Genomic DNA, 17408 nt, shown 5'->3' with positions numbered 1-17408 from the left:
GTGTGTGTGTGTGTGTGTGTGTGTGTGTGTGTGTGTCCCATTTCAACCTCTCCAACCATGCCTGGGGAAAAGGGGTTACAGCTGTGAGCACACATGCTCTTGTAAGTTGGTTCAGATGAAAGCCAAAACGGGGCAGGCTCGACATTCAAAACTGGAGCACCATCCGTGCCACACGTACCGCCTGTTCCACCACTCCAAAGGCCCGCTTATATCCCACCATGACCGCCCCCCAGTGTAACAGCGGAGGTGTTTGATCTCGTCGCAGAACAGGCCTACGTGTTCTTATTCAGCTTACGGAATGTGTAGCGCAGCAGGTTCATTATTTAGATCAATTTCATTGGACTGCTTGAGACGGTTTCGAGAAGCGACGCACCGCAATCTCTATCGACACGGGGATGCGTGCCCGTCTTCACGTGATGCAGACAAAACGCGTTGGCTGGTACACTGTTGTTTGTGTGTGCATGTGTGTGTGTATGTGTGTGTGTGTTTATCTTGAGGTAAATGGCTGCATTTGGTTTGCGGGCAGTTGGGGAGGGCAAACAAAAAAAAAAGAGTAAATTAGAGCACAAACACTGTGCTGCAATGGCTGAATCTAAATCTGTTCAATGTGTTCCCCTTTCGTGAAATCCCAATGGTGAGCCATTGAGATTTCCTGGGACACACTTGCAATTATAGTGGGTACTTTCGTGTTTACGTCAATAATCAACCAAAGGCCAATTTAAATCCGTAAAGTAAGCATCTAAGTTAGGAGTCCTAAATATCATCTTGTACTGTAAATATGCTTAATGTAAGGCAAATTGTGCCACTTTGGAAGTCTCAAGGCCTCAAACTAATTTTGAGAAAGAATGAAGAGGGTGTCTTGACTAACAATCGCATGTTGCAGCAGGATTTGCGGTCATGTTGTGAGCAGCATCTGAAATGTGTTGCATTTGGCATATCGGTGCCGAAATGACAAATCGTTTGCCATCCTACAAGTGACAGAGCAAACACGCGGACGTGGGACCACGGCCGATCCCCCATTAAAACCAAAGAGTTTCTTTGTAAACAAATGTCATTTCTATGGAGGTTAGGCTGGCAGTGATTCCCTGTGATCTGTCTCTCGCCAAGCCGCGCTCCCTCGTGGTGACCCCTCACCCCACGGCCCCGTCTCTGTTGCACAGCTGACACCAGACATCCATCCAGAGGAGGATGAAGTAATGAGATTCCTTGGTCTCTGCCATGTTAACAAAACAGACAATGCAATTCCTGCTATGAATTGTCATCGCCTAACGAGGCGCTGGGAGACATCTGCTGTTTCTTCGTGTCATGTCTCTTTGAATACAAAGAGAAAAAAGAAAGAGACAAAATAAAACAAAACCCAGATTGTCTTAGGACACCAACAAACCAAACAGCTTTTTGGTTTGGTTTGACCCCCCCCCCCCCCCCCTGTCTCGTGTTATCATTACGTTCATAACGCATGTCGGAGGCCGAGACGCCCAGAGGACCCTTGACCCCCGTCCCTCCGTGTTACATGCAGGGTTTACAGGGGCTGCTGTGCACATTTGTGTGGTTAGCGCCCGAGCCACGGAAGCGGAGAGAGGAGACATTCCCGGAATTTTCTGCTGGAAGATAAATAGTAGAAAAGAAAACAGATGAAGGACGAGGCGAAGCAACCCCTTCTGCGCACAGGAGCACGGACCGGGCCGGCGGGCCTAATGTACGGTGAACCCACAGAAAGCTGAGAAAATAAGATCGCTCCCCTTGATTATAATTGTATCATTTCTGTGAAAAAGAATGGACTGTGTGGGCCAACAAGTCCCAGCTCTTCCCTGTGCACTAAGGTCATGGAGTGTATGCAAAACATTTACCAATGGATTTTTCGTGTTTTTTTTCTCATAGAGGTTTTTAAATAGCATTGCAAAAAAGCCTCCTAAAGTAAACTTACATCCACAGGCTCCCGAAAAACATGCAGTTCACTCAAACAAGCAATGCTTGTAAGAGGAGAGGATGCCTGCAAAGTGCCAGAGGGCTGCACTTTTTTTTATTTTTTTGCCAACCTCATAGCATGTTATTCAAACGCAGCCAAATAAGTTCTCTCTGGAAGCGCGCTGCCCGGCTAAGATAAGTGTGTCTCTCTGTCTGTGCCGTTTTCCCTCCTCCCAGCTGGGATCTCGAAGAATATAATACGCTGCTTGTTAGATATTCCCTGACTGCGGTAACACGAACACTTGCCTCACGCTGGAGAAATGAATCGCGAGTCTGAGATCCGTAGGAGAGCTCCGGTGAGTCCTGACCTCCGAGGGGAGAGCCAGGGAGCACGCTTCCCCCCCGGCTGATTTTTGGAAGGTGTCCGGAAAGGAGAAGGGAGTAGGGAGCATTCTGGAAGGGGCCAAACGTGTTGCGGTATGCGTGTACACAAATCACATCGTGCACAGAGGCGTGACATTGTTAAGTGCAACAAGTTCTGCTGCAGCTCCCTGCAGGAGTTCTGGTTTAAACCCCCTAACCTCCCCCTAACCCCCCCCCCCCATTCCCTCGCATTGCCATGGCCTGACAGCTATTATGGCTCTTCTGGTGCACCTCGTACCCCTTCCATTTTACATGTTTCAGGCTCCCATGAGTAGGCAAACGGCACTTGACGGACAACGGCGTTTAGCTGAGGCTAAAGGTGAAGTAACTATGGGAAACCGAGGCAAACAACATTCCCTGCTGCCTCCGTTGGGCCAGAGAACATTTACGTACACCAACTGCTCTTTCACAGGAAGAAAAAGATTTAAGGAGCAATACAGGAAGATGGAAAATCAGGGTGTGAAATAAATACCCAGCAACTGCCGGGGTGTGGGGTACTGTGGGGTAATTGTTGGTTGGGGGTGGCTCAGGTCACCCACTACCGTGTTGGGGAGCTTTTATGATTGGCTGCATTAAGGTCTGTGTAAGACCTACCGTGAATTTCATTGGGCCCATTGGTGTCATCTCACCATGGCTGACGGTCAATTTCTCCCTGGTTTTGGAAAATCTATAATTGCACACGGTTTCATAGGCGGCGGGTGAAAAATCGGAAAGATAGAAATAAACTTCTGCCTGGCACCTTAGCCAGTGGAGAGCAAAAGCTGCACTTCATCAAACGCTGATTTAAAATGTCAAGGTATTAGGCTTACGAATGAGGCCCTACGCTAGTTAAACTTTAAACAAGCGACATGAAATAACGGCTCCGGCTCATTCAGACAGAGGGCCTTTGCAGCATCACGCCCGATGCCTCTCGAGAACACTGTAGTCAAAACAGTGCAGATAGCCTAAATAGTCTGCACCATCGCCACATCCACAAGCTGAGACAAACTCCTGCTAAACAAAAGGGCTATGACTAATAAATCTAAATAAGGAAAGAACACTGGACCGACGTGTTTTTATTATTTGGATGCCGCCTGACCCAACTCAGTTTAGACCTTGCCATCGCAAAAAGCATTATTGCCCAATCTTTTGCTCTCTGGGCCTACTGTTTGTCATGCAAGGGAGGAATCCATGAAGAAAATCCAATCGTGAGACTTTGAATCTTTGAATCGGCACTGGGGTAGCAATGTGCTCAGAGCTCCAAGCATTTTTTCCTTCATTAAGTTAAAAGAATGAACATATCCTGGGCTGGCAACCGCTCCAACATGGAATGCTTGTACTTGGAAATTACCAATAATTGCATTTTGCAATTTTCACCAATTTACAACACAATGTTCCTTCGTATGAAAGGGTCCCTTTAATACAATGAGCTGGCTGAAACTGTCTGGGAGAATTTATAGTTTCTGCAAACACTCCTCGGTCCTGGGGAAGCGAGGTAGAGCCATGTGTTGGTTTTGTACACAGGCGAAAATGAAGCACATCCTTATAAAACTGTGAGATATCAAGCGTGGATGTTAAATCGAACCGGGCAGGCAATTCATCAATGGAAAAGGGGGAGAGGGGGTATGTGGTGGGTAGGGGGCTGCACACTCTCCGTCCAAGTAGCCAAGAAATCCCTAAACTCCCATTCAGAACAAGGCTAGCTCTCATGGGTCCAAGAGATTTCCGCCAAGCAAAAACAAGAGGGAGCTCCCAAAGCATTGAGTGGAACAAGGGAGGAACAAAACAGGTGTGGGTGCCCTCAGTCGCTTGTATACACAACATGACGGTGAGAACGGGGAATGAATGAGATGTTACATGTCCCCAATACAAATCCTTGGTTTAGTATAGTAGAGTATATCCACGTATGTTTTTCTTACTTTGCTCTATCCAGAAGATGACTGTTGAAGACAAGAGTCAAAGAGATTCGGTAAAACAGATAACGTAAGGAATATACCTACTATGCATTATCTGTACCTGAAAGTCTTTGTTTTTCACTATTTTATTATTGAAAGTATGGGGTGGTCATTGTTGCGCCAGATGAATCTATTACTTTCTGAGTTTGGAGCAAAACAAAACAGCACAAATATCAGCAACAACAGCTGATATCAGCTGATTCCGATCTGTAATTACAGTAAAACTCTTTATAATACTTTACATCAATTCAACACTACAAATATTTATTTTTATATTTCTTCATGATTGACAATGTGCATGAGCAACATTTTCAAGACCATGGAAATGGCAAAAATAAATAAAATAAAGTAAAACCTCAGACAGGTCACTGATGTGTTTTCCAGTGTGAAATACTTTCTTTTCTATGCTTAATTTCCTCCGAGACTCTTAGGGGACCCGGCCATACACCATTAAGTATGGTAGTGAGGAAAGGTACTTACTGAACTAAATCTGGCAGCGGGAGAGACAGAGTTCATTTGCTGCAAGAGATTGCTCAAAATCATACCCTGCTTGCGGGTGGACATGTTTTGAGAGCTCCTCAATGGCACTGAAAGGCTCCTTGAAATATTGCTGCAATAATACCCGAGGTAGTAGAAGGTTTTAGGCCCGGCAGTAAATAAGACGCTGCTTACCGGCTGCGCCCTGCATCGGTCCTGGTTGAACACGTTTGCAGCCCATTCTGGACGGTAGGAGATCTAGGTCATTCTCTGTCGTGACATCGGCCCGTATATCACCAAATGAACAGAAATATTGTACTGTGAACCATTTCCCTCAAAGAGAGATTGACAGGTCCTAATCCCACCCCGCTGAGGAGGTAAACATCAGTCCGTCCATCTGTCTGTCTGAGTCACTCTCTCTCTCTCTCCAGACTGGAGGAGAGGGGCCAGGCCGAACCATGAGCCAACTTGTGTTTAGTTTCCAGGTTTGAGATTAGGAAACAAATGAAAAGAGCGCAAATCAGTTCTGTGGCAATTAGGCTCTTTAAAAGTCCCAAAATACGTTATGCAGGTGTGGTGAACTGGCACGTTAATAAGGGCAGAACAAGAGAGTCGTATTCGAAAGGGCGGTATGCAGTGTGAATGGACACACACGCACACACACACACGCCTGTGGGAACAAGTAGATTAAAACGGGGAAGGACAACTTCTCCAGTTCTTGTCATGGTGCACACTACAAAAAACAATGGGCTGCATGACTTTTGCAAATTGGTTTGCCTTTCTGGAACACCCAATGTTGGGTCCAGCTACCAATTATGGCTGGTGTTGGATTTTTTTCCACTTGGATTTTAACAGTGGATTGAGCTTAAGTACACAGTTGAATGAACATGGGAACAAATATTTGGCTGCGATGACAAAAGAACCCTGCATCATTATTTCACAGTTGTTATGGAAGGGGACTAAAAAAGAAAAATACCACAAAAAGTGTTTTCATGTAAAAATGTTTGGCGCACAAACAAATTTGAGAATAAGACTGTTGTCTCTGCATCTCTCTCATGTACAAAGATAAAGAACAGCTCCGTGGCAAAAACAAACAAAACAAAATGTTTTTATTTATGGATAATTACTTTTAGATTATCAGTATCAAAATCGTAACCGTGAAGATAAGCTCACTGCAGCTGCAGAAAAAAAATTAAAAAACGAAACACATACAAAATGAAAGCATGACCAATGACCAAAGCACTCCTTGGCCTCAAACACATCATCGCTGCATTGCACCCAGATGCCCAGGATCGGCCCTTAGCAACGGTTACCCCCAGCTACAGGCCCTTTGACTTGTGCTGCGATGGCATCTAGGTTCTAGCGGTGGAAACGGCACTTCGCACACACTGGGCCTGTTTGCTTTGCTGAACTCCCATGACGGCCAGAAACTGGAGTCATGTTTCCGCCACCGAATAAAACACTGCTTTGTTTCTGCTCCGCCGGTCAAAGGCTCTGAAAATAGTCACAGCCTTTCAACGTTTTATTAGCCAGCGTTTTAGTCACACGTCGCTATAAAAGGGGGTGGGGGGGGGGTTGCTCCCTTCTAAGCCACTTCCCTCAGCACAACAATGACGGACTCAGTCCTAAATCAACACAATGCAGAAAACGAAACAAGTGCCTTGCGACTGATCTACAACAAAACAAACAAAAAAGCGGATGAAAACCTGTTTGTTTGTGAATTGACCACCTTGGCCGCGTCCCAAGTAGCCCTACAGTAGCATAACTAACACCCCCTGAACGGGGGCACGTCGTGACCGCTCCTTACCTTCACCACTCCGCTCTCGTGCATGGTGATGCAGTTGTTGGGGCTCTTGGACAGCTGGAACAGCGCCTCGGCCGTGGCCCGGTGCACGGCGAGGTCCTGGGACTTGAGGTAGCGCACTAGGGGGGCCACGGCCCTCACCTCCCCGAACGACTCGATGTTGCTCACCCACATGCAGCAGCCGGCGATGGCCTCGGCCAGGTGGCGACGGAGCCTGTCATCGGTCTGTGTGTGGGGAGGGAAAAACTAAATTAAGCATTGGAACCCCCCGGACCACTGAAGGCTAGGCTGTCAGAGGAAATAGCCAGTGCTGCGGTGGGTATTGCCTCTCTAGATCTCTGCAAGAGACCCTCATCCATCATGCCTCTGCTCATTAGCCTGGCTAGCCCTAGAGAAAAGGTTGCTTGATTGTCTACAAAAGGGACATTGTATACGTTTGGTTTGGCGGTTGCTTGTTGTGTGTGTCTGCCGTTTGGAGGTGGCTGCGGTGCACTCACTGTGTTCGTCAGGTTGGCCAGCATGGGGACGACCCCGTAGTCCGTGATCACTGCCAGGTTCTCCTTGTCTATGGCGATCTTGGTGATGGCAGCGCAGGCGCTCGCCAGCACTTCTTTGTTTGTTGACTTCAGCAGATTGACAATCAGTTCCATGCCGCCGACGAAGGAGCGCACCATTTCCCCTGCGTACTGGAGTCCAAAGGGGTTGGGTTATCAGACGGTGCACTTGCTCACATGTGAAACAAAGAGCACCAAAGAAAGGAAAGAAGGGATTCTATTATGGGTAAGGCGAGGAGGTTGGCAGGAGTCAAGCAGAACAAAAGACAATAAGGGATAGGAAAAGTCATTTCATCAGCCTCGGAAACAATCAAAGTCCAATCAATGCAGATGCAAAGCAGAGGTGAAACACTGCTCCGTGACGCGGTATTGCGTTACACACTTGATGGAAAAAGGGTCGTCAGCATGCCAGACAGGGACTGCTCCAGCTTATATTTATCGCCGGGCATGTGTCGCTGATCCATCATGATCCGTCTATAAAAGGCCAAAACCAAGAAGAATGCTGTGGATTTCCTTAAAAGCGCCAGCAAAACATCGCCCGGTAAATATGACGACGGCCTGGAACGCGAATTTCTCATCCCGTCTGGATGGACGGCGCGAGCTGTTGACGTTTCTGTCAACGTCGCTTCCTGTCCATGTCGCTTTGTCATGAGCGCAGAGGAGGGAAACATAACATTAGGGCTTGGCGGGGGGCCTTCTGGGGCTTTGTTCCCAAGGTTAAAGCAGCAGGCAGAGCGGCGGCAGAGCAGGCTCCGTGGCACCAGAGGGCCCTGGCTGGGCGCTGGCATCACCCCCGGCCCAGCCACTTATGGGGGGTGTTGACCGTCCACGCTGAGAGACCGGCGGAGGCATCCGGAGGAGAACCACATGGGCAGAGCGAGCACGGCTTGGCCCATTGGCCCGCTGATTAAAAATCACAACGGGCCAAGGGGAGGGAGACATCTAGGTGGGTGAAGGCTGTAATGTTGAGGCTATGGAAATAGAACGAGAACAAATATCCCTGGAAGGCATGCAATTACGGATGACTGAATACAAATCACAAAGCGAGCCTAATTTGGGTACATTTCAACATCAATCTAAGTGTCCAGCGCTGATGGATAACACACGGCTGTACAGGACATCGAAATAGATTCCAATTCATGTACGCTATATATGTCCTCCTCGTGATCCATATCATGAGAAAGGAAGCAGCCACTCATCCTCTGAGATTTCGTACAATAACAAATTTGGGCGTCTGATGTGTGTTTTCTTTTGCTCTGCGGATCCTTTTCTTGGTAGAACTCGTTGCAGGGCCGTTTTCTCCCCAGACACAGAGCCCGGGCTGAGATCAAGCCAGGGCGTGGCCTTTCTATTGGCCCCGTGATGCAGTGCCATGGGGTGCACTCTGTTTGTGTGTGCGTGCATGTGTGTGTGTGTGTGTGTGTGAGTGCGTGCACGTGTGTGCGTGAATGTGTGTGCATGTGTGTGTGTATGTGTGCGTGTGTCTGTGTGCGCTTGTGTGTGTGTGTGTGTGTGAGTGTGTGTGCGTGCGTGAATGTGTGTGTGTGTGTGTATGTGTGCGTATGTGTGCGCGTGTCTGTGTGCGTGCGTATGTCTGTGTGCACGTGTGTTTCTTTGTGCGCGAGTGCCTGTATGTGTGTGCGTGTTTGTGTGTGTGTATTTGAGCGTGCATGTGTATGTGCGCGTGTGGGTGCATGTGTGTGTGTGTGATTGGTTTAGGGCAATAGGGCTGTAGCCAGGCGCTTCACCCAAGGGACAGACACCCACCCGTCCATCCGCCCCCCCCCCCCCCCACCCACCGAGCCACAACCAGGAACACAGGAAGCCCTTCCTGAGGAATACTGATGATGAGTGGGGCCGGGACTCCCAGCGACAGAGGAAGCCATCCCCAGCCACCAGCTGCGACAGGCGAGCCAGTATCTCTTTCAAAGCCTGGATACCCCCCCCCCCCCCCCCCCCCTCCATCCCACTCCATTACCAGTCTCTTCACGGTAGAAGGATGCTCTGTCACTCTCCTATTGGTTTCTGCTAGTCCTTCTCATGTTATCCTTGCATGAAATGTTTAGGATGGGATGCATTCCACACAGCGGTATGTCTCTCAAGATATAGAAACCCGGGAGACAACCAAAAGAGTTAGTCGTCCATGGACTAGCACCTACCGCCCACCGGTGGTTATAACACAGAGGCATCGGTTGCAAAACGGAGCTCCCAAGGTCGGGTGAAAGTAAACTAGACGTCCGGTGCCTTTCATCGGGTTGGGTCATTAGGGCTCTGGCCGGGCTAGTGATACACCCTAATGGCGTGTTTCATTACGCTGACATTTGGTTGGGGAACCGAGGGGGAATACGCCTGCAGCGGCTGGCGGGCCCACCACTACGCTTGGCCGGGACCAGAACAAACGGTCGTGGCGGCGGCCGAGCTGGCTGGACATGCCGAGCTACTGGGTCAGTGTGTGTGTGTGTGTGTGTGTGTGTGTGTGTGTGTGTGTGTGTGTGTGTGTGTGTGTTGTGTGTGTTGTGTGTGTTGTGTGTGTGTGTGTGTGAAGGCTGTGCCTGGCCGAGGCCAACAATAAGAAGCGTCCAGCAGATGCATTTATAGCGCCGTCTCGCTCGTGACTCTAGGGGTGGACGCTCTAAACGGAACCACATGGGGGGATTTTTTATCTAAATAACTACCGGGCCGAGGCAGCTGTATCATGTTGCTCAGCACTTGCCATCGAGCTCCTGTCTCTCTCTTACTCTCTCTCTCTCTCTCTCCGTCTCTCTCTTGCTCTCTCTCTCGCGCTCTCTCTCTCGGAGGAGGAGGAGGAAGAGGAGGAAGCACCCAAAGGGCATGTTCGTGTGTTTCTACCCCCGAAAAATTGGCACGATGACGTCCAGACAAACAGTGTCAAACTTTGTTAGCGTTCTACGGTGGGCCCCGGCTCCCTCCGCGCCCTTCATTGGCCTGCCGTGCGTTGTTCTGCCGCAGACCTCAGACCTCTCCACCCCCCTGCCCCCCTCCCCCATTCTCCAACACCTGCCTGGGCCCAATTTATCCGCATAACCCTGACCAGATTGTCCCTCTGACACACTGTTTACCCTAATCACCGCGCTAATCTAATAGAAACAACATTCCCTTTGTACTTGGACGCTAGGCGAGCACCATGTGCATCAAAGAGCCGATGACATGTACCTGGAATACCTCTTGATGGACGACCAGTGCTGCAGGGTAACGTGAAGCCTTGTGGCACATGTGACGCGGGTTGTATGGAAATGATCCACTCCAACAGTGGGGTCATAACAGTTGTGCAAAAAGTCCCTTATGAACGAGTGTGGTCTGAAATTACGAAATCAACGTCGATCTTTAATCGGAAGGCGATCAATCCACCCAGTGTACGTGGCCGGCGAAAGCACGAGAACAGTAGCGGCCATGTTTTGAACTGGAGAAATGCTCTCGTCCACATGTGGAGCAGGCATGGGCGTTTTAAAATGTTTCAAAAGGAGCCCCAGCGTGTTAGCCCTGCGCTTTGCAAAAAGCCTGCAGAGCCTACGTACCCCGCAGCATGCTGAGCACGGATCCGCAGCTCCGACACCGAAAGCCCCGCCACAGGATATTAGAGTCTCTCCTCTCTCTCTCCCTGCAGTCTGCTGCTTCGCTCGGCCCCCCCAGCGCAGCACGCTGTGCGGTGCCCCTTGTTTTTTCTATTGGGCCCCGGGTTCATGCAAGCCCCCCGCTGACACACTCTGCCGGCCCCCGCCCCCTCCTGAAGATGGAGAGCGTGGAACACACCGGGGAGCTTCTTCAGGGGTACAAGTACAGCTTCTGTTCAGTGACTGGGAGGCCGGAACACCCTGATACACAACGCTCCCCCGAACCCCCTCCCCCCAACGCACCCCCACGGACCTCCCACCCACCGGCCTGATGTTTTTCCCCCTCGCTTAAAAAAACAACACGGATCCTGCGGAAGATTAATCGTTTATCTGTGTGCTTTTAAACGTTCTCTCTCTCTGCACTGCTCCCATGGGCAGATTTCAATTACAGATGAGCGAGTGCCGTGGAAAATCAGGGAACAAACGACTAAAACATTTCTGCCCTGGCTGTTCTATCCCCCCCCCCCCCCCCCCCCTTCCGGCCGTACCTTTGTGTTCTGGATGCACGGGCAGATGGCCCAGGCAGCGCTGGCCTGCACCTCCACCCCAGGGTTCTTCAGCAGGGACCAGAGGAGACGCACGCCGTCCAGTTTGTCGATGATCCTGGGGAGAGGAAGAGAGACACACACATGATCGAAGATCGAAGTAAGAGAGAGAGAGAGAGAGAGAGAGAGCAAGAGAGAGAGAGAGAGATCGAGAGAGAGAGAGAGAGAGAGACACCCACAAAGAGAGAGGCACCCACAAAGAGAGGGAGAGAGAGAGAGAGAGAGAGAGAGAGAGAGAGAGAGAGAGAGAGAGAGAGAGAGAGAGAGAGAGAGAGACGAAGAACAGAAGGAAGAGGGGAATGAAGAGGTCAAGTATGTTAAAAACATTCAACCGTTGGCACGTCGTGATTAAATACGCCCTGACCCCTTCATTGATCATATTCCAACACTCGGTACAGGAAGTGCCCGCTCGCTCCCTGTTTTCCAGCTCTTTTTGATCCCACCTGTTTCTGGACCCCTGCGCTAACCTCCCCCTGCCCGCAGAGCGTGATGAAAGGAGCCGTCCATAAAAAGCTCTCCATCACAAGCTGCCTTCAGTTCCCTGTCCTTGTGCTCTCCAGACGCAAAAACACAACCATTGTCTCTTCACTCAAACCCCCACCGTTCATGCACACATACACACACATTGCCCACCCCCCATGAGAAACCTCAGTGTTTTTTCGGGAAGGGGGCAGAGGTCAGCAGGTAAACATCTGTGCGTAGTACCTCGTACATGAGTGCATAAATCAAGCTGGCGATTTTATAAATAGAATCAGAGACAAACTCGGCGTGTGTAGGGGCGGCTTGTTTTTTGACTCGCATATCACCGACCCCCCCCCCCAACCCCCACCCTTTCCTAGTAGCAAAAAATCTAAAAGTACAACTGCAAAAAGAAGAAGGTGGATCTCTTTCCAAATCAAACACAGCCAGAGACAGGTCCCTCTATATTTCATGCGGCCCGAGTGGAGTTTACTTAACCGTGAGCTGTATTTCATGCTGCATACATGATGGCCGTGGAGGCCGGCTGCAGCCAGGGCTCTGGGAATCTAGGGGGCTGGGGGGGGGGCGGGGGGTTACGCCACAGTGCGGCCGTCTGTCTGTGGTATAAATAACATGCAACGCGTTCCCCATGTGCTCGTCCACCAACAAGGCCCACATTGAAACGCCGTCATAATTGCTTAAACACTCCCTAATCACGGTGTCTCCGTGACTGGCAACGAGCGAACCTTCATCGCCGAGGCGTCCGCCCTCCCCCTGACTCCCCTCGCCGTTTGTCTGCTGTTTACGCATAAATCAGTCTGGAGGCGGGCGGGGGGGGGGGGGCGGAGGAGAAGGGGGCTAGAGATGATTCTCTTCATGGGTTTGCTTTACAACCAGACCCCAAGACCAAGAACCCAGCGTTGCATCATCTGCCAAAACGGTTCAGGGACGCTCCTGGCAGTTACGAAATGCGTTAGCAGGAGAAAACAACAACCCCAAAACCTGAAAGACGCAGCTGACGGAGATGGAGTTTGAAGTGCGCATCGCGGAGTCCTCAAGGAATCGAACAACGCATGTTTTTTCGCGTTGCTACATGGGATTCCAGCGCGGTAGCAATACGTCTTGTGACTGATCGAGCTGCTTACCCGTTTGAGAATACCAAAAAAAAGAGAGGGGCAGGGGAGCAAAACAACAACCCATGTTTTATATGGAAAACTGCAGTCAGGGGTGTGTTTTTGGCTTTTGGTAGTTTTGGATGACCAGCGTCAGAATGATGATGAGAGAATAATTGCTGTTAAAAACACACCGCTACTTGAGTAATGGCTCTCTGTTGGCAAGATAAAGCCATACGTAACAGCGCTGATCTCTTGCGGCGTGGGATTGTGAGGCAACATTAAAGATATACACATAACATCATCGGCCTCCGAATAACCAGACTACCGACACACTGTTGGCCGGCCAGCCAGCGAGTGTGCTCCATCACTGGGAAGCTGCGAAAGAAAATAAAAACACGCAAACACCTCGGGCAGTGTCGGTCTGGACCAGGAAGTAATCAAACATGAGCTATGTTAATTGCTCGGCCAACTACTGTACACATATGTGTCTGAAAATAAACCACAGCCGCAAGACACACAAAAAGTGCCTGTGGCAATAATGACTTTCTGTCTACGGACTAAGTGTGAGTGATAAAAGATTACAAGACCTGACCTAAATATATACGTGTGGCGTGATAGAACATGAGAAACTCTGCCCGGCGACGGCAGGGCCGCCCCGTGTTCAGCCTGGCTGTTAAACTCTGAACTGGCCTCAGTATCTCAACCATGCCCTCATTGTTTGTCTTGCACCCCTTCACTTGCTGCTTCCTTGTAAATACAATCAGAGCTGACCAACATTTTTCCTAAAATAGCTTTATTTGTGTCCATGTCTGGCAGGTCTGAAATAGTGATGGAGAGTGTGTGTAGTGCTACATGTTAAAACTAGGACATTTCAGCCAGGGTTCAACCGCTGTTACCAGGCGCGGCGAACACAGAACAACCCAAACACGGACAGTGTTTTTGTTCTAGCCTCGAGGTTCTTGGACAGGTCTCGCAGAAGGTATATATTTGCCTGACCAGTGACAGTGGGCTGCAGACCACAGTAAAACGTCAGGGATTCGAACCACAAGCTCTGTTTAACACAGCAGGTACAATAAACGGCGCCTTTGCACTCCGTCATTAGGCGGCGTATGAAAGGTGTGTCATCGCCTGTTGATTTCCCAGGTGAACGCTTCACACAAACAGCCATGACGGGTTGATGAGCAGTCTTTGGATTCTGTCGCATTAACAAGTGACCTCATGGGGCCAGCTGTAGGGCAAAGTTTGAAACCAATTCGGTAAAAACAAAGGACAGGAGCCATCTAGAGTTTTTGACAACCACTGGAGAGCAACGAAGAGATGGCTGGATTATGTATAGGAGGACACTTACGCCATGGTATCTAGATCTGCAGCGCAGGCCCCCACCGCCCTGGTCACGTTCACAAGCAGTGCCTAGGACAGGTGGTAGAGACATACATAGACAGATGGAGAGAACCCGGGAGAGAGAGAGAGAGAGAGAGAAAGTAAGAGAAGGAAGTGGTACAGGGAAAATACACAATTGAGAGAGACACAGCAGGTGAGGCAAACACAAAGCCACTTATTTTTTGCACACTTCCATGCCAATGAAATATATGTATATATTTTTTCAAACATTGAAAAGTCAACATTAATCTGTATAAAAAAAGGACAAAGAAGAAGGGTACAAAGGTTGACAAACAAAAATGTCTTGAAGGAGGTGAATCAATATTAATATAATCATTGGTAGTGTACAGTATTGTCCGCTATAGAGCAACAGAAGATGTGGCGGTGGACGTGAGCCTGCCTGGTTGGTTCCCGTGAGCAGGTTCACCAGAGGCTGGATGCCGCCACTCTTGCGGATGGTGACCCTGTTGGCAGCGCCCTGGGCACACTCCCCCAGAGCCCCCACCACGTTGACCAGCACCTCCTCTGGCTGGTCCGTCAGCAGGCCCACCAAGATATCCAGTGTCTGGTACTCCTGGAACCTGCAGGAGACACAAGGCACCAGGGAGGGGTGGGGCTCAGTCCTTAGTTATCACGTCACCCAGCTCATTGAGAAACCCAAAAAACAAGAGCAACGAGAACACAGGATTATAAGAGACTGAAAAGACTGAAGACCTAAGCAACCAGAACAGCATCAGATTGCCTAGTGCCAACATGCCAAAGTACTCTCACAGGCTGTGTTTTCCAACGACCGTCCTGGGGTACACAGATCTCTTGACCCGGTAAAGAGAAGCCGTTTTCCCACGGTTGCTCAGGGCTCCCCTAAGCATATGCTTTGCATGACTGAATGAATTTTGCTGTGGCTTGGAAAAGTTCATCGATGGGATTTTGGGCGGCTCGGGACATGGTGCTGCATGCCAGTGCAATAGAGTAGTAAACTTCAGTAAACATTTTTAAAATGGATAAAATGTGGTCACAGAAAACCCCAACAAACCACTGGGCGAGTTCTAAGGGCATGTACTCGGGCTCTTTATATTCGCAGCCTCGGTTGCTGGCCACACGGGGCCGTATGGCTATCATGGATGTCCAAGGCCGCTCGGATGCGGTCGGCAGCCACTGAAACACAGGAATATTCGCACAAAAAAAAAATTGCGCTAATGAACGCTGCCCCTGGCTAAGCTAACAACCTTTCAATACCCTGCCAAAAACAGAGAAACAATGGTTCATTCTATATCACCAGCGCCTAAGTGTCATCCGCAATAGGCTGCACAGTACAGTTATCTTGTAATCGTTAGTTTAACGTGTGATAAATGGACTGCGGGGTGACGGGTGTTTATGTTAGGCCGATCCCGAGTGTGGTAATTACGCGATGGCGTGGAAGAGCGCGGCGGAAAGCTGCTTGAAGGCGGCCTTTACAGCAAAAGCGCCGGGGCACCGCGCGACTGGAGGCCTTATTAAAGCATGTCAGCAGACACAAGAACCACAGTGGGGCTCCTGTGCAGCAGACGTCTATGATTGATTGTCTTCCCCTTCTTTTTTCTCCCTTCTCCCTGCTCTCATTCATCCGCAGTAACAGTAACGAATGCATGCGGTGGTGCAGGAAGCTTGCGTGCTGTCTTTTATGCCAACAGGCCCTTCTGGTTGGCCAGCCCTGGGAAACAAAAAAAACAGGAGGCCTCTGGGTATTCCTAAACAGGGTGGGTGGAGTCTCCCCCGGGACCCGCCAACACAACGTAGTAATCACGGGCCGTAAGCAGGGAGCCAGAAGACTTTCAGTTGTGTATTAGCGAGCGTCAGGGACACTTTTCATCTCATTGTACTCGGGAGAGAAGAGCAGGGTAGAGAATAGCTTTGGATTGATGAGAGATTGAGGTTTGTCCGTTGCGAGGCCAGGAACCAAGGTGGGATGGAGTGGCATGGCTGGGATTTGACAAAATAAAACAAACGCCATCTTGACCTCACCAAGTAATTATTGTCTTGGCAATGATGCTCTGACACATGGCAGTTGGTGGTTTTCCATTGCACAGTTGTTCCGTCACTCTTTTGTTCAGCCGTCTCGTAGTGCGTTTGTGTGTGTGTGTGTGTGTGTGTGTGTGTCCGTAACACCCCCGGCCACATGTTGATTCCCCCATAAATCTATTTTTTTTTAATTCCCACGTAACAATGTGTAAACGTTTCCTAACAGGGCTTTAACAAATGTGTTTTCCCCAAAGTCCACATAACTTTGGCACAGGTCAGCCTCTATCTGTAATATCGGGAGTCCTTTTGGAAATCACCAGCGTTAGGGCGATGGGCACCTAAAACAAACACGTTTAAATTATGAATGCAATTACATTTCTGGCCATCAATCACCTCCCATTCCGATGCTTCGTTAATCAGGCAAATGGCTAACACATGCATGCCTCCGAATCAGAAGCAGAAGTCTCCCTCTCTAATCCAAGAAATGTGCACACCACCCTTGAAGATCCCTCACGCACAATGTATGCGCTGTGTGCAACAGCAGCACAAAGGTCTGTTTCGTTGGACTTGCACGATGCAGAAAATGACGGAGAAAAAAAATAAAGAAACCCACCGCCGAGAAATATATTCCAAAAGGATTTTTATCTAGAAACTGCGCAGGGCCTGTGATTGATTCTGAAACGGGCACACGCTCGGCAGTAGCTCTCCACGAACAACCTCTCCGCTGCCATTAGCACACTTTCCCTCTTTTGACAGTAATGGCTCGGCCATTTTATCCAAAGCCTTTCAGCTGACCTCCATACTTTTCAAGCGATTTAAACAAGCCTCTGACCTCCCCCCCTAAAAAAAACCCCCATAATAACTTGAATCACATCATTTACACGAGTAGACGTGGCCAAAATCTCAACAACGCCGATATCCGGCTCCCAGGATCCAAACTGCGCCTTGCGTATCGCCTGCTATGGGCCCTTTGTTTTTCTCTCACGTTTGCGTCTACGTTAAGTGCATTATTAACCGTAATGAGAGGGAGGGCAACCTTTAGAGCCGTTTGATGATCGGAAATGATGTGTGCCCGCTTGTGGTTTACATGTGGTGAGCGGTATCATTATCATCATTCCTGATATTATTTCATTTATTGAGTGCTCCTATTTTTTGCATGCATGGCAACACTGTTATGAGTAA

General features: G+C 49.4%; 1 protein-coding gene across 1 annotated transcript in view; it reads right to left on the bottom strand.

The window, feature by feature from the left end:
- The window catches only part of odad2 (outer dynein arm docking complex subunit 2), a 48368-nt gene that overhangs the window by 7105 nt on the left and 23855 nt on the right, over positions 1–17408 (bottom strand). The window contains exons 17-21 of the mRNA XM_060045032.1: positions 14629–14809; positions 14197–14258; positions 11218–11332; positions 7041–7229; positions 6547–6768 (exon numbers count right to left, since the gene is read on the bottom strand). Coding sequence (XP_059901015.1) covers positions 6547–6768; positions 7041–7229; positions 11218–11332; positions 14197–14258; positions 14629–14809 — 769 coding nt within the window. The remainder of the gene's footprint in view (positions 1–6546; positions 6769–7040; positions 7230–11217; positions 11333–14196; positions 14259–14628; positions 14810–17408) is intronic.

The sequence above is a fragment of the Gadus macrocephalus genome, chromosome 23, assembly GCF_031168955.1.
Source record: "Gadus macrocephalus chromosome 23, ASM3116895v1".
Taxonomy (NCBI): domain Eukaryota; kingdom Metazoa; phylum Chordata; class Actinopteri; order Gadiformes; family Gadidae; genus Gadus; species Gadus macrocephalus.
Note: the sequence above shows the minus strand (reverse complement) of the source record. Positions and strands in the feature narration are given on the sequence as shown.